This window comes from Rhyacophila brunnea, unplaced genomic scaffold (genome assembly GCF_057557595.1).
Source record: "Rhyacophila brunnea isolate RB1 unplaced genomic scaffold, BYU_Rbru_1.0 scaffold_8, whole genome shotgun sequence".
Taxonomy (NCBI): Eukaryota; Metazoa; Arthropoda; class Insecta; order Trichoptera; family Rhyacophilidae; genus Rhyacophila; species Rhyacophila brunnea.
The window spans coordinates 6,339,274-6,361,036 of record NW_028233350.1 but is presented as its reverse complement, the minus strand read 5'-3'; the positions used below and the strand labels follow the sequence as shown (position 1 = coordinate 6,361,036).

At 33.5% G+C, this 21,763-nt stretch overlaps 2 protein-coding genes across 2 annotated transcripts; one reads left to right on the top strand and one right to left on the bottom strand.

The window, feature by feature from the left end:
- Window positions 1-1,207: 1,207 nt before the first annotated feature.
- LOC147063862 (TBC1 domain family member 19) lies at window positions 1,208-11,487 on the bottom strand. The gene is made up of 11 exons (XM_085958903.1): window positions 11,386-11,487; window positions 11,171-11,308; window positions 10,182-10,353; window positions 8,856-8,943; window positions 6,347-6,407; window positions 5,008-5,241; window positions 4,747-4,884; window positions 4,230-4,392; window positions 3,507-3,616; window positions 2,083-2,174; window positions 1,208-1,463 (listed from the first exon to the last, which is right to left on the bottom strand). Exons 1-11 carry the CDS (start codon window positions 11,485-11,487, stop codon window positions 1,208-1,210), a joined length of 1,554 nt encoding a protein of 517 aa, XP_085815029.1.
- Window positions 11,488-12,104: 617 nt separating this feature from the next.
- LOC147063861 (protein SPT2 homolog) lies at window positions 12,105-20,900 on the top strand. The gene is made up of 7 exons (XM_085958728.1): window positions 12,105-12,277; window positions 13,140-13,677; window positions 14,050-14,325; window positions 14,751-15,803; window positions 16,037-16,163; window positions 16,299-16,384; window positions 19,520-20,900. Exons 1-7 carry the CDS (start codon window positions 12,218-12,220, stop codon window positions 19,606-19,608), a joined length of 2,229 nt encoding a protein of 742 aa, XP_085814854.1. The 5' UTR covers window positions 12,105-12,217; the 3' UTR covers window positions 19,609-20,900.
- Window positions 20,901-21,763: the final 863 nt, after the last annotated feature.

Genomic DNA, 21,763 nt, shown 5'->3' with positions numbered 1-21,763 from the left:
TTATCAATTTTGTGTTTCGTAAATCTCATTATAAATAATCTTATATAGTTTACAACAAAGCATTAAGACATGAGTCGTAGGTATTCAAATATGAAAATAATTAATGATGTGATTTAATAAAATCACCAGTTATCACTATTGTTGAAATGGTCATATTATGGCAAATGAAGGAATTATTGAGGGGCTGGGGATTAAAAGGGTATATCATGTGACATGTGTGTGAAAAGGATTAAAAAGTTATATTTATGTATATTCCACTCCTGCATATAAAATCTTATTATAGAAGAACAATTTAACCTTGTACATACATACATGCGCAGATGGAATTTCTTCTAATTCACAGGAATTAAGAAGGGCTAATGTGACTATCTGACCTCACTGTAATATGGTTTGTTTATATTATATTCATAGCAACGTTTCTAATTTGAATGTTTTTTTTTGACACGTCCCCCTTCAAACACTAATAAACATTAAAACACACCGGGAACGAGATCTCATTTAAGGTGCTTTTAAACGATCAGTTTTGCTATCCAATCAGTCTCCGTTTCCGTCGAGCTGTCCGTTAAACTGACGTGTAAATGCAAAACTACAGCGCTCGACTGAAACCAAAACGGATACGAGACAGGATGAATTTTCTATCAGTTAAATTGACGTGTAAATTACTATGTTGCCATATAATATATATGCCATACTTTTCTAATTTTAATTGAAATATTATAATTTCTTTATATAAAGGTACTGCATTAGACCAAGCAGTATGTTTAGAAAGTAATTATAAAAATAATATTCATTTTTAGTGGATAAAAAATATGTAAATATACACCGCCGATTCTGAACTGACCTGGCAACTGAAACCTCTACTGAACGGACAACTGATCGTCTAAAAACACTACCGTTTCAAAATTGAATGGACTAAAACAGAACTGACGTTTAAAAGGACCTTTACAAAATATTAGAACAATGTGTAGTACAATTTTTAATTTTGAAGTCTATTGTCAGGGAGTTGTTGATGTCTGGACTTAGATCCTTTTAATCTTTAACTCCTCAATTTAAAAACAACACTTATGTTAGCTACATTCTTTTAGCAAAAAAAATTTTATATTATGTACCTATATTATTTTTTATCACAAAAAATATTTCCAAAAGTAAAAAAATGGATTATGTTGAATTACAATTCATTGCCTTAGCGTAAACGAGATATAAAACGTTACTCTTTCATGAGCGACAGCTGGAGAAGGGTCATGACGGAAATGGTGGAGAGGTCGGCCAGGACGGCCTCGATGTTCTGCGCGGTGCGCACTTGGCAGATGCTCTCCCGGCGGAAGGAGACGATGGCTACGGCCAGCAGAGGCAGCGGCTCCAGAGAGTCTCTGGCCAGCACCGTGTCCCACAGCAGCAGCAACTGCTCGGGGGGCAGGTGTCCGCTGAATGCCCGCACCAGCCATTTCACCACCACTCGGATGCTAACAATAAACAGTACATTATACTTGGTAACTTTTGGCCGCAAACTAATTACACAATAAATTGTTTGTAAACTTTTGCCCCTAGCTAAAACAAACATTTGTTTGAAACTGAACACATATTATCTTGGCTTGCAAACATTGCTATCAAGTTAAATCTAGTTTTGACAGTCACATCATAAATAATCATAGTAACACTCCACGAAACCACACGGTTGCACTATTTAAGGTGAAAGAGTAAGTTCATACTTGCTTGTTTATTAGTGCATTTACATGTTTTCTGTCTACAGTGGAATACGAAAAACATGGACATCTGTATAAAACAATTTAAAATGTTTGTAAAAAGTTTTTATGCATTTATTTGTATAATTTGTAGATGTATGTAGGTCTGTAGTATCTTTCCTCAAATAGTCTGTCTCAAATAGGTGAATTTAGACTAATAAACAGGGAGCCTATCAACCTCTTCACGACTTGGAAGGTTTTTAGTATGGTCGAATTGGTAAGTGTAACTCAGTGATTCCTTTATTGGTTGAACCTTTGAAGTCTCTAACCGGCTAGAAAAATGACTAATGTCTGGCTTACTGGTTACAAAAAAAAATGTCTGGTAAAAACATGTACTTACGGCTCTACATTTACACTTCTGAAGTGTGACCAGAGAACAGGCTCATATGCTTGCAGTAATCGTTCATATAATAAACACAACGACACTATGCCCTGTAGAGAAAAAGGAATGTGTATATAATAAAATCGAAAAATGAGGTGCCTATTTCCAAATACCGATATATTCACAATTCAATATTTATGGTAAACGACATTTTTTATTTCAAGCATAAAATATAAGTCTTTTTTTTCTACCATAGTGTATTTTGAAATTAGAATAAAATGCCATTTTTATTAGCCAATCAACTCTTAATAATTGCAATAAGAGGTAATGAGGATTTGAACTTATACAATAGTGCATCGGTGACCAAGGTAGCAAATTGATTATGTATTTTAACCGAACTAAGATTCGACATATTATTATTAGCATATCGTTTGACAAACAGCAATATGTCGTAACCCACCAATTTCGATAAATTTACATTTTTGTTGATTTGAGTGAGGAGTTTTAATAATATACACATCTGTTTTTGATGAATAGTTTTTAAGTTAAAAATACATAAAACCAAAAAATGTCATATGCTTTCAAAGGGGATAATATGTTAAATTTTTACTTGGTCTGCGTCGTATGCTACACAAATATATAGAAGAAACTATTTACAGTTTCATCATACATTGCATTATATACAGTTTTTTGTGCCTCCTGTAACATTTATTTTGTGAATTGTGAGTTACAACATATTGCTGTTTGTCAAAAGATATGTTTGTACCTCTTTAATATTATATCGGTTTAGTTTTTTAAAACATCACGGTTTTAGCGGGTTTTATGATATCGACTGTGTTTAGGAAAAAGGGCGTAACCCTCGATTTTTCGAAAATTGCTTTTATTAGATATTAACAATAATATATACAACTAAATACACGTTCTGTAAAAAGGAAGTAAGCCGCAAATACCAAATTATTATCTAAATTCAGGTTTTAATTGAGCTTTAATTAAGTTTTAGTTTAAAGAAAAAAGCATTTACACTCAGTTTTAATAATGTTAGATCGAAAAAATGTTATACCAAATCATCAATCATCATACACTCAATGTATGTGCCTATTTTTTTAAAAATATTAAACCAAAATCTTTTAAAAAACGTTTTTGCCCCTCCTGTAAAAAATTTTCTGTGAGGGTTACGCCCTTTTTCCTAAACACGGTCGATATAGAATATAAATATTGTGTGAAATTACATACCTACAGATTTTGAATTAACCGGGTTTTTGAAATAGACGCCTCATTTAAAAAATTTTCAACATGTACACTAAACTTATGTAACAACTATGATAACAAATTCAAGTATGCATTTTCATTTTAAATCAACTGAATTGTTTTAACACAGAAGTGTGTATGTATGAATTTTAAATATATATGATAAAAATGTTATAGATAATAAATAATGTCACCTGTGGATGGGTGGATATATTGTGCAGTTGATGCCAGTATCTTATATAAAACGACCTGAAGGTGAAGTACAGCTTTACGGGATCATCGTACAGGTAACAGAAGGGTGTGGCTGGAAACGATCATATTTATTTTAGTCTACATCATTGATATTCACTCACCTTTGATGCCAGATCCACACTCTCGGTGAGACTTTCCCTGATACTATTTCGACCGTGTTTAGGAAAAAAAGGCGTGACCCTCACAGAACAAATTTTGCAGGAGGGGCAAAAAACGTTTTTTGAATGATTTTAGTTTAATATTTTTTAAAAAATAGGCACATACATTGGGTGCATGATGATTGATGATTTGGTGCAATATATTTTAAATCTAATAATAATTAAAGAAGTTATTACAGAAAAATCATTAAAATTGAGGGTAAATGCTTTTTTTCATTAAATTAAAACATAATTAATCTCAATTAAAACCTGAATTTAGATAATAATTCGGCATTTGCGGCTTACTTCCTTTTTATAGAATGTGTATTTAGTTGTATACATTGTTAATATCTGATAAAAGCACTTTTCGAAAAATCGAGGTTATGCCCTTTTTCCTAAACACAGTCGATTTGGTACGAGGGGGGCTGAACGCACCTACTACACTCTTGCTCTTGGCCTTGCTAGGGTAGTCTCGGCGAGAGTGTGGATACGATATGACATGATCGTGAGAAAGTTGCCTGCACCCACCGTACATCGAAAATCCGTGAAAAGGAATAACGCCACTAGGCGGAAAATTTATTAGGCAATCCGCTCCTGACTGTTTTCCTTTTACCGTTGTGGTCATAGGCACACCGAGTATATTTTTTAACGTCGCCTGGACTTCTGTATCACGTGAAAAACACAGCATCACCTGAAACATGGCATATAATCATATAAAGTTGTCATCATAAACTTTTGATTGCTAATTAACAACATTACATGAGAGCAATTTGCAATTAAAAAATTATTGATTATGTCATATGATTTTCACTAACTACTTTATCAAAAGATAATTTTATTGTAACTTCATCACAGGATAATTCTTACTGATGCACTTTTGAAGCATTGCTAACAGTTGGTTATGAAGCGATAGCTAACCATTAATATTTAGATGAACAATCACTCCATATCAGAGGGGGGCATTTTACGTGAGAGGTCCTGGTAATATTATGTACATTATGACAAAATATTAAAACTGGCCGCCATCTTTCAATGCAATTATTACCTGATATAATAGATCTTCAAACACAAAATACTGATCGTCGTTGGACGCGGTCAACTGGACGTCTTTGAAAATCAATTTATCGATCATCAAATCGATTTGAATTACCGATGATTTCAAGGATTTATAGTATTCCACATGCTGTAAAAAATGAAAAATTAATTATACTCCATTTATTAATATTTTATATTGTAATGTATCCAATTTTGGCACGGATCTAAGAATTGATATTCATGGAATTGAGTGTATACGGATTGAATTCACCTGCGGATAGACATCGGTCCCTAAGACTTGCGCCCAGATCTGCGCGCGCAGGCAACGGGGGCAACCCCGTTTAAGGTACTGCTGAGAGATGGGGGCGTATCCCAATGCGACCACTCGAGTACCCAGAGCCACTCGCTCTGCCTCCAGTGTGGGAAATCCTACGATGGCGCTCGCCATGCTGGGGTTTACTCCGAGCATCGGTTCACCGCGAGACATCTCAACGTATTGGGATCTCTATTAACCGATATCGTAAACATTATATAAAATAAAATATATTTATAAACTAATTAGTGTTTAATGATTGATGGCCTGAGACCAGACTAAAATTTTCAAATTCATGATCAATTCAATTTTGAAGTTGAAATAAAAAAGGATGAATTATCTTGTCGAATATTAGATGGTTAGGTGGGGGATGAAAAGGTAATAAACACAACATAACAAGGACCAAGGAATTGGATTTGACTGTTTCAAATTTCTGTGATATTATAATTTTGGAGTCTATAATTATATACACATATGTTTAATAAAATAATTAAAATTCTGGAATATTGTCGGCCTGCTGGAAGATCTTCCAGTGTCTCGCTGGACCGATCGTCCCTGATATTGACTGTCAAAATTAAAACATCTGTAGCTGTCAATGACTTCAGGCCTCGTCAGCATTATTTTGACAGTGTAAGAATTAGCAAGTCATTTAAACTATCGCACAATCGTCGCATCTACAGTCAGCATATTCTACACACGTGACATTCTTCGATGGGATTGAAACGTTCGAAGTGCAATAATGTGGAGGCCAGCAGATTTCTCAATTGCAAACTTCATCAGCATCAACAATTTATCGAATATTCATGCATATAATTAGCAGGTCACAGTTGATGAGTTAGTCAGTCTAAATACCTATTAGTATCAATCTTAATCTCAGTCCGATCAGTAAACTTCGTGTCAGTCGCTCCGCACAGCATTCTGTTTCACCGAGATTCGGGCCTCGGAACAGTATCATAAGTATTCTAACATAACGCTCTTGTAACATAGTACTCTTGTACCGACTGTTTACGCTGCAAATAAAACTCTCTCTCCATCCATCGGAGCAACCACCACCAAATCTCGACTTCTCATCTCTCCTACGACTCTCCATCTACACCTCCTGGTCATCTCCAATCACAGCGGTCTCGTCCCTCAACAACGAGACCCACTAAACATCAATTGCATAGGCAGTGTTATATTTTAACTGGATGTACAGAGTTATATTCTGAAAAATTAATGATGTTGAAGACTATGCATTTCCAATAATGCATCCAAAAATAGTTAATTTTAGAAAAGATCCATATTAAATATCACTTACTAGTTGCTCCAGTGTTTTAACTTTCAGCGGTATATGTGAAAATTCCCATTTAGGCTCTCCTCTGCATTAAAAAAAACAAGTTTTAAGGTAATAAGTGAGATTTTAAATGAGCACTAAAATCTCGAATATTCACACCAAATAAGATGAAGATAATCTGAATAATCGACATTAAAAATAATATTCTATTTAACCATCGTTTGTCAATAATCAAATGTGTCGCTGAGTTTCAAAACCCGCTATAACACTTTTTTGAAATAATTAAAATATATATATCGATGGATTCGTTATTAAAATCTCTACATGAAAATTTTATCGCCTCTTTCAAAATCCGCTACGATTAACCGTCATTTATGAAACAAAATCAATGCATCTATCAATACCCGCTATAACACTACTGAAACATTCAAAAACCTTTTTAGTTCAAAAAGTTTTTATTGTTTTTCTCAACATAATGAAAAAGTGTTATAGCGGGTTTTGAAACTCAGCGACACAAATAAAGTGATGTATGTAGATTAGTGATAATAAAACTTTGTGAAGTACACGCTTAGTTCATGTGCAAGGCCAATCTGGTATGACTTATTATGCTTAATGCAGTAGCGAAGACTTCTTAAAGGCTCAATGACAAAGTGGGCGAGTTAGCTAGTGCGATTGTGAAGATGACACACAAAACTTTCCACACGCCTCAGAAGTCAATAAGCTAGCGAGTTGAAACCGTCATTTTTGGTACTATTTTGACAGGACGTATTTAGTAGTTGGTTTTTTTACTGGGAGGTCGCCACTATCGCTCTACTGCTCTACATATCGGCCCACATGCCAGCGTGCAGCGTGTAAAGTAGCCCTTTTCAACTTTTCTCAGTAAATTGTTTACAATCTGCTTGTTAGCTAGTTCGATCGGTTAGCTAGATGATGACACTGCGCGAGTTTACAAGCAGATTGTAAATTCGCTGGCTTGTAACTTGTAAAGTAGCTCAGTTTCATCGAACCATAAGCAGCATTTAGACCAACCAAGCGAATGTTCGTTCTTCCCCCACTCCAGCAAAATTGTCTTGACGTAAACGATTTTTGTCGAGCGAGCTAGCATTCTTTTGGATCTTGCGGAGATTCGCTACATTTAGCTAGAATGCTCGTTCGTTTGATCTAAGCGCATGCTAGAGCGAGAGCACAGTCGCGTTGAGCATTCTTTTGTGTTCAGTCGCGCTCGCTGATGGAGCGGTTTTGTCAAAGTGTTCTTCGCTCGCTGCCGGACATACCTATACGATTAGTTTTAGTTTAAACTTGTTTTATGGATATCGTTCACTAGGTGTTTACACCAGCCGAGTATGAACACAATGCTTTGGCTCTCGCTCTACGTTCTTGTTCGTTTGGTCTAAATGCACCTTTACTAAGCAGTCTTAAAAAATATTTTATAATTATATACCAATGAGCATGAACATAATAATAATACCTAAGTATATCTTTAACACAGATCACCGCGACAACAGTGTCATCTACATTCTACACAATATTTCATTTAATGGTAATTATATTTAGTGTATCTACTAAATAGCAAAGTAATGTAACTTCCGCGAGTAATTACATTGGCAATATCTTTATTAGAAAACTTGACAGTGCCAAAAACCAAAGCAGTGAACCTTTCCTAAGAAATAATTTCAGTCAATTTCACGGTTTATAAGGGGAAATTAAATAATAATTAAACAACAATTTAAAATAAATATATAGGGGCCGTTATATATGAGGTCACACTCTAGGGGGGGTCAGTGAAAATGTGATATGTCAAGTATAAAAAATATTTATATATAATGGTTTGAAAACATAATATCGGGAATTTAGGGATAAATATTTTTAAAAAAATCTGTTTTTAACGTATAGGGGAGGGGGTATGCCAAAAATGTGACGTAATATAGACAGGTTATGTGACGACGGGGAGGGGGGGGGGGTTAAAAATAGCCAAAATCGTGTGACGTTATATGTGGACGGCCTCTCATCGACGAATTGTCTATTTCAGCTGTGTCGAACCGATAGCTTGCGCGGAAAAGAATCATAGAATCTTAACCGGGTTGACATATTAAAACGAATTTTAAAGGGATCCGACGATACATGCCACATGGATGACTCTCTATGTTAGGTATACACTATTTTCTTCGGATACCCGACTAAGTGGGCTTTGTGCCACTGCTAAATTATTGTTCATGATAAAATGAAATTATTATGATATTAAATGTTTCACAGGGCTCAGAGCACCGTTCCGGTTCATAAAATCCCCAAAATTATCGTTCCGTCTCGTGGAAAATTTATTTGACCGTCTGAGCTACGTAGGCCATAATATAACAAAATATTTAACACATTTTTTTTTAAATACAAATTATTATGAAATTAAATAACTATGTTAATATTTTCGTAAAATTATCAAGCGCTCCGGTTCGTAAAATTTTCCATTTCGAGCGCTGAATAATTGTTTTATTATTATTGTATAATTTGACGTCATTTAAACAATTATGTAAGTTCTTACTCTTGTCTCTCATATCCCGGTCCAGACAACGATAGCAAAACCTCCAAAAAATCTTTGGGGGCATAGACCGGTCTGTATTTAGTCAAATCTGTCAAAAATGTGAAAATGTTTTTATTAATCATTGTGCTGTGGAGTATTGACTGAGTGCTCGTCTGTTAAATTGTAGGTGAAAAATAAAATGTTTCAAAAATCACTTCAATGTGTGTTTGATCCAGACCATGGGGGCAGATGGGTTGGGCCAATCTAATGCCTGACAACCATTCTCCGTTAAAAAATAGTCTCTTCACTCTCTAGTAGTGTAAATATTTTTTATCTATTATGGTTTGGTTAGGCAGGGCTTCATGGGCATGGTTATTTTCAGGGAATGAATTAAAAAAAACTAACCAACACCATCTGCAATAATTTGTACTCTTGATTCAACGAAAACAAACTGTACACTATTTTTATCAAATCTCCACTACGATGGTTTTTATTGAATTTGAAAAATTAACTAACACCATCTGTAATTTTTATTCATAGTTCAATGAAAGCAAATAATTAGTGTGACTGACAAAGCTTAGTGTGAACAATTATTTATAACAGCGTACCTCTACCCTTCGCCACTGGTAAATTTGAAGACTTTCCGACAATATAATATTTAATTCAGATTGATTTTGGGCACCTATTAAAATTAATATTTTCCGGCTTAATAATAGTTACGCAGTGAAAAAATGTTCACACTCAAGGCCTGAACAAAAACGAACCATAAGTGCGAGTGAGAAAGCATTCGGCACACTTATATCACCGCAGTTAGAGTAAGATAGACTTTCTACGGATATTTTTTGTAAACGTGGCCGGTAAATATTGACTTGAATGATAACATTCATTTAAAAACTGCGAGCATGTATCGCTGAAATTTATTGTTTTTGTGTTAAATAAAAAGTCAGAGTATTCAGAGTCCATTTCTCGTAAAAATAAAAATCTGTTAATACAAACCTCCACTCTGTGGAGGCCCATATGATCCTATTAGGATCGGACATGGTCAAAAGAAAAGAAAGAATTATTTTTAGTTAATTTAGTAAAAAATATGTTTAACTATCTTGTGTTTAAATTTGGCTAATAATAATAAAGTTGAGGTTCTACTGTGCGTTATACGCAAGAAACATGGCTTCATTTTGTCGCACAATAGTCACTCTCTTTATATTATTACTCTGAGGTTCACACATATAAAAAACTTAGCATAATTTCATTGTATTATAAAGATGCCGAACTACCAATCACTTTATTATTTTATTATTTTGTATGGTAATAACCAAGTAATAACATTTTTTATGAGTTATAAAATACCTGTGTCATAAGTGCTTAGCTCGTTCCATTTCTCAGTCAGTTCATCTCGATCTGCTGCAATTCGTAATTTAGCCAATGATATCCCTAAATCAGCACACATTGAGTTTAAGGATTTATGTATTCTTTTTTCCCATTGCGTATTTGCTTTACGCATGTAAGAAAACCTATCTACCTGTAATAAACAAGCCATGATTTACCTTCGTTCTAGTACAGTAGTTCTAATGTGCGGCCACCAGAGGATTTTTCTGCGGCCACCAACATCATTTTCAGTTTTTAATTTAATCAATTACAAATTATTTCAATTTAATTCAATTAACTGGGCTAACGTTAAATATGCGTTATTGGAAATGAGTCATGACCAAGTACTTAAAAACTATTTTAATAATGCCGCGGTTGAAAAATTTTGGTCAAAGTTATACGTTGACCAAGAATCAAGTCAATTCAAAGAATTGGCAACAATTGGTTTATTAATATTATCGATTTTTCCTACTACTGTATACTGTGAAAGATCATTCAGTGTAATGCACTTCATAAAAAACAAATATCGAAGCCAGTTGACAGATGTATATTTAGAAGCAGCCATGCGGTTCGCATTGGAAAAAGGGAGTATTGAGGAATTTACTAAAATGTTCAAACGTCTTTTATTAAATGGACATAAATGAATTGATCCATTTTTTTAGTAAATAAAATTTAGCTTTCATTTTTTTAATCACAACAAAATTGAAATTTGGTGCGGCCACCAGACGTTTCCATAGATCAATGTCAATTGTGCGGCCACAGTTAAATTTTACACGAGAACCACTGGTATCTTGTATAAACTAGACTGATAGTCATTTATGAAAGTAATATTATATTACTATATTAAAATAAAGCAAGCTTGAAGGTAAATTTGCACCTGTTTTCTAAACGTTTGATTAATTAATGTTTATTTAAGTATATGTTTAGAATTATTTTCCAAAAAATTGATTGTAAGATTGTTTTATTTATACCTTTTCTGGTCTTTGTTGAGATCTTATCCATTGAAAGACAGTATTTCGTAGATCTGTCTCTAGCCCCTTTTCTTTCATCTCTGTTAATAATGTATCCTTAAAATCGTCTTTTGTTACACTTGATGATGCTGCCAATTTCTACAATGAAAAATAATCGCATTTCAAAATTGACGCGACATAGCCATGCAGAACAAATTATAATTTTTAATACCTACCTGAACATCATTGTAAAAGGGTTTGTACATTGGCATATTTTTAATTTCTTCAGCTAATTTTAGTGCTGTGTGGTGAATGCTTTTCTTTTTAATTTCCTCCATTTTTTAAATTAATATTTTTATATTACTACCGAATCACTGCACCTTTTATTGTCAGATAAGAGATTGTTATTTTCCCACAAGAAAAGGACTGTGTTACTATAGAAACGTCATATTGAATTTTGAAAATAGGCGCCAATTATGTTAAATTAGACTTAAAACATCTTGTCTCTCCCTCCTTCATTATGGGTCTGATTCATTATCTCATCACGTAGGCGTGATCCACGGTAGGTATTTTTTAGTAGATCCCGATGGAACGTGTGATGGAAATTCGAGTAAAATGTTTCGAAAACCACCGCGAATCTTATGAATAAAGCCGCTTACGCAAAGAGTCGAAAATTAACCTAAAAAGTGCTTATACATTGAAAACGATAGATTAATAAATTTGTATTTTGTTTTATTGAAAAAAAAAAACATAGCAATAAACTAGTTGAAAGTGTTGGTAATAATAGGTACCTTAGTTTAGAATTAATAATACCTAGGTATATAAAATCAATTTAGCGATCAAATTCAATTAAAAATATTTTTTGGGAAAAAATATTTATTTCATATTTTCTCGGGAAAAATATTTTTTATAGGGAATAATAATTTTTAAAGTAGGGTAGCACTGTCCATGAATCAGTCACAAATGGATTTCAGGAGAATTTAGTTCATTTTTTTACACGTAATAGATCGTGAAATGTTATTTAGTTGATATTTATCTGTGTGATTGTGAACATTTCATTAACTAACTATGGATTTCGGATCAATTCTTCATGCTGCACAAAAAAATGAGAAGTCTAGTGGAAGTGGGGTAGGCAAATCGCTGTTATGATCTATTTTTAATGAATATTATGATAATTTATTCCCAGCTGTCATGCGAGTCGTTTATATACAAAATTCATACATTTATAAGTAAACTTATTGAAAACACACACTGAATGTGAACAGCCGTATTTATGTTGTCGATAAACAGTATAATTCTCAATATGGAAAGTGTACAAACATATTGGTAATTCGCTACTGTCACATTTAATAATGCAGGGAATGCTATCTATTTGATTTCGTGTCATTTATTATAGGTTTATTAACTTTAGGCAGTTCTTAAAGTAGAACTGAAAGAATATGTTGAAAGAATGCTGTGTTTGCATTATTTGGAAAAATTAAGGTTATGTGTATGTCCTCTGAAAGTAATAATACAATACCTACTAGGATTGTGATTTTCTGGACTTATTATGACTAATTAACCATATTTAGCTTATCTGCTGAATTTTGTCATTTAGACGTTTATTTATTGTAAATACATTATGTACTCAAGCTATTTATGCATATTTTATTAATATATTTAAATACAAATAATAAGTTGTTTCACATATTATTTTAACACCGATAGAATATACATTTTCATAAAAATGTATGTATACTTATGGCGCATATTATATTTTTACCAATCAATTTTGCATTATTGTTTTTTTTAAAGCATTCCCTGAAGATATAAGGTACAATTATTATTTTGTATAAAATGTAGGTCACTGGTTATTGATTCATTACGTAAATATTTAACATTTATTATTCTTCAGGTGTGTGCACGTATTGACCCATGTATGTATCCAAATATAATATACAAGATGTATTGTTAACGTTTACCTAGATATTTATTAATTTCTTGTTTTCAGAGTGCGTTCTACAAGACAAAGTTTGAGCCTCCAAAGAAAGAGAATAAATCCAAAACGCTATCATCTAATATTCAAAAATTCCTTGCGAAGAAAGAAGAGGAAGAAAGATCGAAGGTAGAAGAAGCCAAGAGAAAACGAAATGAACTCCTCGCTATGCGGGACACAAAAGCCACTAATAAAATCAAAAAGATGCTCAAAGTCATAAAGTCGGCCAATAAATCAGTGTTGGAGGACGCCGTCGACAATGTGAACACCGCTGTCACCGTCAACGGGCCCGATCAGCCTGACGAAGACGACTACGGTTACGTATCCCAAGAGGCGTCCGCATTCTATTCCAAAATGATGGACAAATACAAAACTATTCCCGATGAAGATAAAAAATTCGCGAGTAGTAAAAAGGTTGTGAATTTTGATTTGTCTAGTACTAAAGATCGGGTGAAGGCCGCCATACTCCGGCACCAAGAAGAAGAAGCCCTCCCTCACAAGCGAAAGAGAAGAACTCACAATGGATCGAGCGATAGACCTGTTTCACCCGATTGTAAGAGTTTGCATTATATCTGGTAGCATTAGCAAATACATCCTGTCTGTTAGCTGTTACAGAATCCTGTTTTTTTCTTCATGATAGCTGATGGCATACCATATATGCGTACATAATAATTTTATTGGCCATAGATTACAATTTTTTTTAAACTGATGAGCAAAGGCGCGAACAGAATATGTCAAGTCTACTTTATGTGACCAAGTATTACAATATAAAATTAATGGGTAATTTGATACATAATGTTATGTCACAGTCTGTTAGTACATATTGTATTAATTTATTTTATGGCCAGGGACATCTTAAAATACACATGTTTTTTTTATTACCACTATTAATGGGTATATTAACAAAGTAATGGAATAATTACAGATCCTCCCGAAGATTCTCAGGAAAATATTAAAAAAGAAGAAAAGCCCAAACCTAGACGACCTGCTCCACCGCCTCTAGATTTCAATGAACTCCTTAAAATTGCCGAAAAGAAGCAATTCGAACCCGTCATTGAGACTAAAAAGCCAGAGAAGATAGAGGAACCGGAAAGATTAATGACCAAGAAGCAGAAACGAGAGCAAGAAGAATTGAGAGCATTTAGAGAAGCTAAATTGAGACGAGACCAGGAGAAGGAGGCGAAAGAGACGAAAGCTGCAGGTTAATATTTAACATGGCTTAGTTAATTTCGTATTTTATTTGTTACTTTACATGCCATACATTTTATAACGATTACCTAGTATAAAATATCGCAAATAATTCATTATGTATTCGCCTTTCTTACATTGCATATCAACATCATGACGTTTCACTTGATTGCTAGGCATGTATCGAAAACGTTTGATCCACTATGGATGTAGAGTAATAAATAACTAGTTAATTATTTTAAAAGCCGCCATTTTTTCTCAATCCATTTAAGCACATAGAAGTATCTTACTGATTCATTTAATTTCATATACTAATATGTTAAAGTTGTACTGTATAGTCAGTGTCCTGTAAGATGCTATAAAATCTGTAATCCTGTAGACATTTTGGCAACCTGACAATTCAATGAATTAATACATCAAATGCCCGTTTCTTTACAGGGAATTCTTCCAATAGAAAGCAACCGCCGTCGGTGCAGCCGCCCCGGCCGAAACCGACCAACCCTCTTCAAATTAGAATTCCGAAATTATCAGATAAAGTAAACGGCGATGCAAAGAAACCGAATCCTGTTCCTGTGTCAAGTGAAAAAAGCAAGACTTCCTCCAATGATAAAGATAGGAATAGAAGTAGCAGTTCCTCCTCAAAAGACCGACCGTCGAGGGATGATGACACTAGAAGGTCTGAAGCAAAAACTGACATTAATAAAAATCTGAAACCTTCAACTTCAAAATCTAATATTCCATCGAAACATACTGAGAAACCTACTAGCAAACCTTCAAATAGTAAATCAAGCTTAGATGTGAGATCGTCCAGTAGTTCGAGCTCACAAAACAAATCGAAAGATCTTATAAAAAGTGATAGCAGAACTGAAAAGAGAAGTTTACCAGAGAAGGCTACATCTGATAATACCAGACCGAAACTGTCAATTCCTTCCAGTAATAAGTCAAATTTAAATGCTGTCAAGCCCAATCAAACGCCTCACAAAACATCCGGTAATCCTTCAGTCCAGAAAACGTCTTCTCATCCGCAAAGCTCGAAACAAGTTAAACCAGATGCCAGTAAGGATTCGGCTAAGTCGGATCCGAAGAGTCGGCCTGTATCGTCCGGTAAAGTGGAAGAAAGAAAGCCTACAGTTAACGATCAGAAGTGTAAACCGATGGCGCCGTCTGCGAAAGGGAACACGCTCACTCCCAGAGAGCTCATGCAAAGACGTTTAGCTGCCGAGGCGGCGAAAGAGAAAAGTATGGCAGAAGCAAAAAAGAATCTGAAGCCGCCCAATCCTCCCGCTCAAGCGAAGCCCGCCGGCAAACAGGCGGGCGCTAGTGGAAGCAACGCCGTTCGACAGTTTCCTCCTGCTGATGTGAAAGGGGTGCGGCAATTCCCACCGGCAGACGTGAAGAAGGCTCGTCAATTTCCGCCACCCGATGTCAAGGGATCGCGACAGTTTCCCCCAAGGGATATGGATCGGAGAAAAGAAAAGCAACCTTTCAAAAGTAATTTGACTTATTTTTATTAATATATAACCTTTAATTTGAATAATTTATGATATTTATTATTTTTAAATATAGATTTGGTGAAAATTGTCAGATAAATTGTTTTACAACAATTTTGAAATGAAATGGGCTTTACTGTAATGAATAACTATCTATATTCTACGATGCTCTGATGTCAATTATATTTTCATTATGACAAACGATCGTTTACATTAATTATTTGTTTGTAATAGGAAAAATCCTGGACGAAGATGATTCTGAATACGATTCAGAACTGGACGATTTCATCGATGATGGACCTGAAGACAAAAACGATTACTCCAAATACATTAAAGAAATATTTGGTTACGATAAATCCAGGTATGCACTCAATACTATATATTCTAACTAGATTTTATTTGAATATTTATATATTTATGTAGATGAAGACAGTATATTTTTCGAAAAGTTCGGTTTAACTGAAAAATAATATTAACAGTTATTATTTTTGTTTAGGTATAAGGATGTTGATGATGACGATCGCAACATGGAGTCAAACTTCTCTCAAGTTATGAGAGAAGAATACATCAGTAAAAAAATCGGTAAGTTCTCTTTTATTTTTGGCCAAGTGTTTTATCAAAATGTTAATAAAATTATATGCCTGCCTGCGTCTCTACAGCTTTTTTAACTCGAGTATATTCTTGCTGCCTATTGCAGAACAGGGATTTGTACATCCCTATTGATGGGTTTCTGGTTCGAATTCCGCTGGCTGGGTAAAAATGACATGATGTCATTTCAATCAACACGTATTACAGTAAAACCTCGTTAATAAGAACACGGATAATTCGAAATTCGCCGTAAATCGAAATTTTCGTGAAAAAATAGTCCCTCAAACATTATTTTCTTATAAAACCATACCTTTATTTCGAATTTCGTAATACGTAAAGATTTCAGAGTCCTGACATATAAAAATATATAATAAATCGTAATAAAGTACACAATTTCATGAGCCAGACATTGAAAATTGTGACGAGACTTTTTTTAAAACATCATAAATTGCTTATTTTATGAACGTAATAAAAATAATCCTAACATTTTATGACCCATTAACAGATCAGTGGCACAACTGCACTCCACTCAAAGGTAAAACAATAATTCAGTCAGTAATGTTTCAGGGCTGTAGGTATTTAATTGTTTATTCTATAGTCACATAGTTTTACTAGGGAACCAATGCCAAACAATAAATTATGTTGACAAAGTGGAAAAAAAAAAAAACTTTTTTTTAATTCCAGCTCAACACATCGACAGTATTTAGGAAAAAGGGTGTAACCCTCGATTTTTCGAAAAGTGCTTTTATTAGATATTAACAATGTATACAACTAAATACACGTTCTGTAAAAAGGAAGTAAGCCACAAATGCCGATTTATTATCTAAATTCAGGTTTTTATTGAGCTTTAATTAAGATTTAATTTAAGGAAAAAAGCATTTACCCTCAATTTTCATGATTTTTCTGTAATAACTTCTTTAATTATTATTAGATCAAAAAGATACTACACCAAATCATCAATCATCATGCACCCAATGTCTATGCCTATTTTTTATTAATATTGAACCAAAATCATTCAAAAAACGTTTCTTGCCTCTCCTGTAAAATTTGTTCTGTTTGGGTTACGCCCTATTTCCTAAACAGAATCGACATGGTGGTAAATACCTACCTACTGTCTGACAACAAGATCTAGATTGCCTAGATTCTAGGCAATAACAGGAAGTCGCTGTAGATTACGATACACACAACTGTAGAATATAAATATATAAACATAATTCCCAATAGTTGGGGAAATATTTCTAGTATTACAACACTGAATTTTGATATACCTGTCATGGCAGCAACGCATGCTAGGGGCTTGTTTAAATATTGTATAGGCTCGCCTTTTAAATGCGACTCTTTTTCTTCTTCGCAAAGAACCAAAAGTTTACTAATAATAATTCGAATATCACTTTGTATGGTTTTAGACATATTTTTATTATAAACAGCTTCAAATTACGTAAATTGATGGATCCGTACAACAAGAGAGCGTAAAATGAAATGATTAAGAGCATACATCAGTGAGACGGCAAATAATTTTCAACAATAGGTGCGGCGTAATTTCGTACTTGTTGCCAATCGGAGAGCGATAGTCGAGCGTTGAGCACGACAATTTCTTTTGTGATGGCATCGGAGGAATATATTCTTAAATCGTGTAAAGATGACTAAAAAACATTATGCATTTACTCAAAAAAGAAACATGACAATGAATATATTATTATTATTACTAACTAGCTGAAGTACCCGGCTTCGCACAGGGTCGCTTCGTGGTTATATTTATCTTAGATATTTGAAAAATAATAAGTGGTAATTATTTTTTTAATATTAAAATATCTGTGTAATACATTATGGCAATATGAAAATAATTCTAATAGGAGTAAAGGTCAAACATAAGAACACTAAATTAAAATCGAATCCAAAATATGAAAACGTTATTAATGTTATTAATATGTAGTAAAAAAAAAACCAAAATTGGATGGAACAAACAAACAACAAACTTTGTATTTTATATAATAATAATTTAGAAACCTTCGCAGGTGTGCGCACAACAACTGACAAAAGTTTCATCGCAATCGGATGAATGGTATAGGAACGCATACGAATAGTAAAAGAAGATGATTTTCTAAATCAGAAATCTTCGTGGGCATGCGCATGACAACTCACCAAAGTTTCATTGCAATCGGATTAATGGTATAGGAACGCATACGAATAGAAGAAGAAGAAGATGGTTGTTCTAATTCAAAAACCTTTGCGAGCGTGCGCACAACAACTGGTCAAAATTTCATCACAATCGGATGAATGGCATAAGAACGCATACAAATAGAAGAAGAAAAAGATGATTGTACTAATTCAGAAACCTTTGCGGGCAAGGGCACAACACTTGATCAAAATGTCATTGCAATCGGATATAACAATAAACATAACATTGAATGGACGCATGTTGACTTTTTATGACAAATTATGTTTTGTTCGTCACATGTCGTTTGCACAATCTGCGTGTCGCGTAGTCACAATGTTTTTAGACCATGCCTCAGCTGAAGTATAGTCTTAATTTGGGGGCGTTCCTCATTTCAAAACGGAACTTCGATTATCTGTACTGAAGGGGATTGTTAGTTCATAATTTTAACACGTAGACAAGATCTTGTTCGACAGTACATTACTTGGTAACTTCAATTAATGGATTATTGATGCATGGTATTTGCACAGATTTTAATTTGAAAGAATTATATCGGGAATTTGGTAGGCACATCTATGATCGTAAACGAAATTAATGAAAATCAAAAAAAATTTTCTTCAAAATTTTAGTATTTTTTTACTCCGTACATTTCATATTTCGTAATTCAAATTTTTTTTTCAATTTTCGGTCCCGTAGAATTCGTATTACGAGGTTTTACTGTATATGTAATGGGATCCAGGGCACAGGCCTAAAGGTTTGAGCAAATATCTTACAACCAATCCTCACAGAGTTTGCTAAGATCTCCAAATTATGGATGTGTATATATGTATTAGCCAATAAGGCATCCCATTATCAAGGTTCAATTTAAATGAAGATCTCCGTTTCTACTTCTCTCTGGCCCTTGCATGCATTTTCGCAGCCAGTACAGGATGATAGCATTTGCCCAGTGAATAATCTATGTATTGTTTTTCCAGGCATCATGGAGGATTTGGAAGACATGAAAATGGAGGCAATGGAGAAGAAAAAGAAAACACAGACTAAAAGAAGACGCATCGACGATTAATAAGTAAATTATTATTTATAGTGAATTTATATAAGTTCTCTAAATTACTTTGTTGTAAAAGTAAAATTTATATAAAAAAAAACTAGGCTTTTAAAACTTATCAAAGGAATGATAATAAGATATTATACCTATATACGCATGAATTGTTAAATTATTTATATTTTTAGCGGGTTATCTGGAATATTAGTATGTAATATTACTACATAATATTGTTTTTAGGTGCATTCCTGCTTAATTCTTTGTGAAAGTTTTTCATTTACAAATGCAATCTGACACCTCTCGTCAAATATTCTAGTGTTTCCCAAACCTACAGCATACTTATGACTTATATTTTAGCAGTGTACTGCGCTAGAAATATTTTAAACATTTTTTTGTACTATAAATACAAAATATTTTTTTTCGGTGTGCACAGTTGCTAAAATTACCGAAAATAAGTTGAACCATGCATCCCTTCAAAATTTTCACGAACCTCCACGCGGGTACCAGCATCACTTTGATGCACCATTTTTGAATATGCATGTGACTTGCAAAATAGGCATCTTTCATATTATGGTGTTGAAATCTGACTTTGAAATTTCTAATAAAGTTAGAATATTACATCAGATTTGCTATGTTGGTCTTTTGTGCCTTATACCATTTATGTGCTGATCAAATTTCGTTCATACCTACATTCAGTTTTAGTTGAGTGACTAGAAACTATGTCTAGAAACTAGAATTTTCTGCCATCTTATCTAGCATATTTTGGCAATACTGAAAAATGCACGTAACACAGTTTGGGAAACACTGAGATACTCAATTAATTCTGGTTTTGTATACTGTCATTTTATTAATTTTAAATAACCTTTATGTATGTATATTACAACTACCCTATAATACACATCATAACATTCTAATATGTTACATTTCTGCTTTTTATAAATGTATTTTCTTATCTTTTTTATACACATTACGCTGTATTGATCAGAGGCTTGTTTTTTTTCAAATAAATCATCGATTTTTTAAGATTTAAATAAAACTGAATAGATATCTGAAAACAAAATAGTATTGAGACATCCATACATACCTTCATTTTAATTTAAGTTAGGCTATAGTTTGTTACCTACCAGATTGTTGACGGTAAATTATGTATAAGAAATCCTTCAATTGCCACTGACTTACCTAGTTTATTTAGTATACATCTCAGTATGCACAATATGTATGAGTTATCTATTATATTTGTCAAATTTCAAGGTCTCATTTTTAGAAATATGTATATAATTAATTATATGTACATACAGTGATTGTAACGAATCTAAACACTATTTTTATTTTGCTATACACTAATATCTCGCTTTACAGTTGAGACATGCTCTTAGAATGTTGGACATAAAGCGAAATGCCGTACAACGAATGATCTTTCTTCCATACGTCTGACATTGGATCGTTTTACTTCAAAATCACGTTTCCATTACAAAAATAAATGCATTCTTCATCAGGATCAATTCGAAATGGGATCGTTTGAAATGAAAAAGCACTTTTAACAAATCCTTCAAGGTTAACTGAAAAAAAATTGGGGGCTTAAATCAAAATTGGGTCACTTTACCGAAAAGCCATAAAACTAGCGGCGTTTATGATTAGGTATAAGGGTATTTATTGAAAGGGATAAATTTTGTAATTCGTTGATTTATTTATTTGCAATATACTTAACAATATAAAAACGTTTATTTATACATGGGATTTCATGATTTAAAAAAAGGTGGTATATTAAATTCATCTTTTATGTTTACCCTCTGATTTAATAGTCGATAGAACATCCTTTTCAACATTTTCAGGTCACGAGTCTAGATTTTTTTACTGAATTAAATATACGTATTGTACTTTAGATCCAGGGTACAGACCCGATGATGTTGAGCAAAGGGCTAATGATTATTCATTGCATGCACTCTATGGATGCCCACATCCTTTGCATTCGAGCCTTGGATCTTTTACTTTGTCAAATGGTTGAATTAAATTGAATACCCATCTAAATAATTATTGTAATATCATGTTTGTTAATTTTTATCACTTTCCGGCAATATATTTCTTTTCAAGAATTATATCTAAGGCGTAGTATTTAATTTATAAATTACTTGGGTAGGAGTGCTTTATAAAGAGTTTCGAATCGAAAAGAATTTCG

Bases quoted from the DNA above. Each gene is read 5' to 3' on its own strand.
- LOC147063862 (XM_085958903.1), bottom strand. From the start codon at position 11,487: ATGGAGGAAATTAAAAAGAAAAGCATTCACCACACAGCACTAAAATTA. The intron at 6,408-8,855 runs GTAAGAACTTAC...TTTTTAATGCAG, and splicing joins CCGGGATATGAGAGACAAGA to AGGAGAGCCTAAATGGGAAT. The intron at 4,393-4,746 runs GTAATAATTGCA...GCCATGTTTCAG, and splicing joins TTGAAGATCTATTATATCAG to GTGATGCTGTGTTTTTCACG.
- LOC147063861 (XM_085958728.1), top strand. From the start codon at position 12,218: ATGGATTTCGGATCAATTCTTCATGCTGCACAAAAAAATGAGAAGTCT. The intron at 12,278-13,139 runs GTAGGCAAATCG...TCTTGTTTTCAG, and splicing joins AGAAGTCTAGTGGAAGTGGG to AGTGCGTTCTACAAGACAAA. The intron at 13,678-14,049 runs GTAAGAGTTTGC...GAATAATTACAG, and splicing joins TAGACCTGTTTCACCCGATT to ATCCTCCCGAAGATTCTCAG.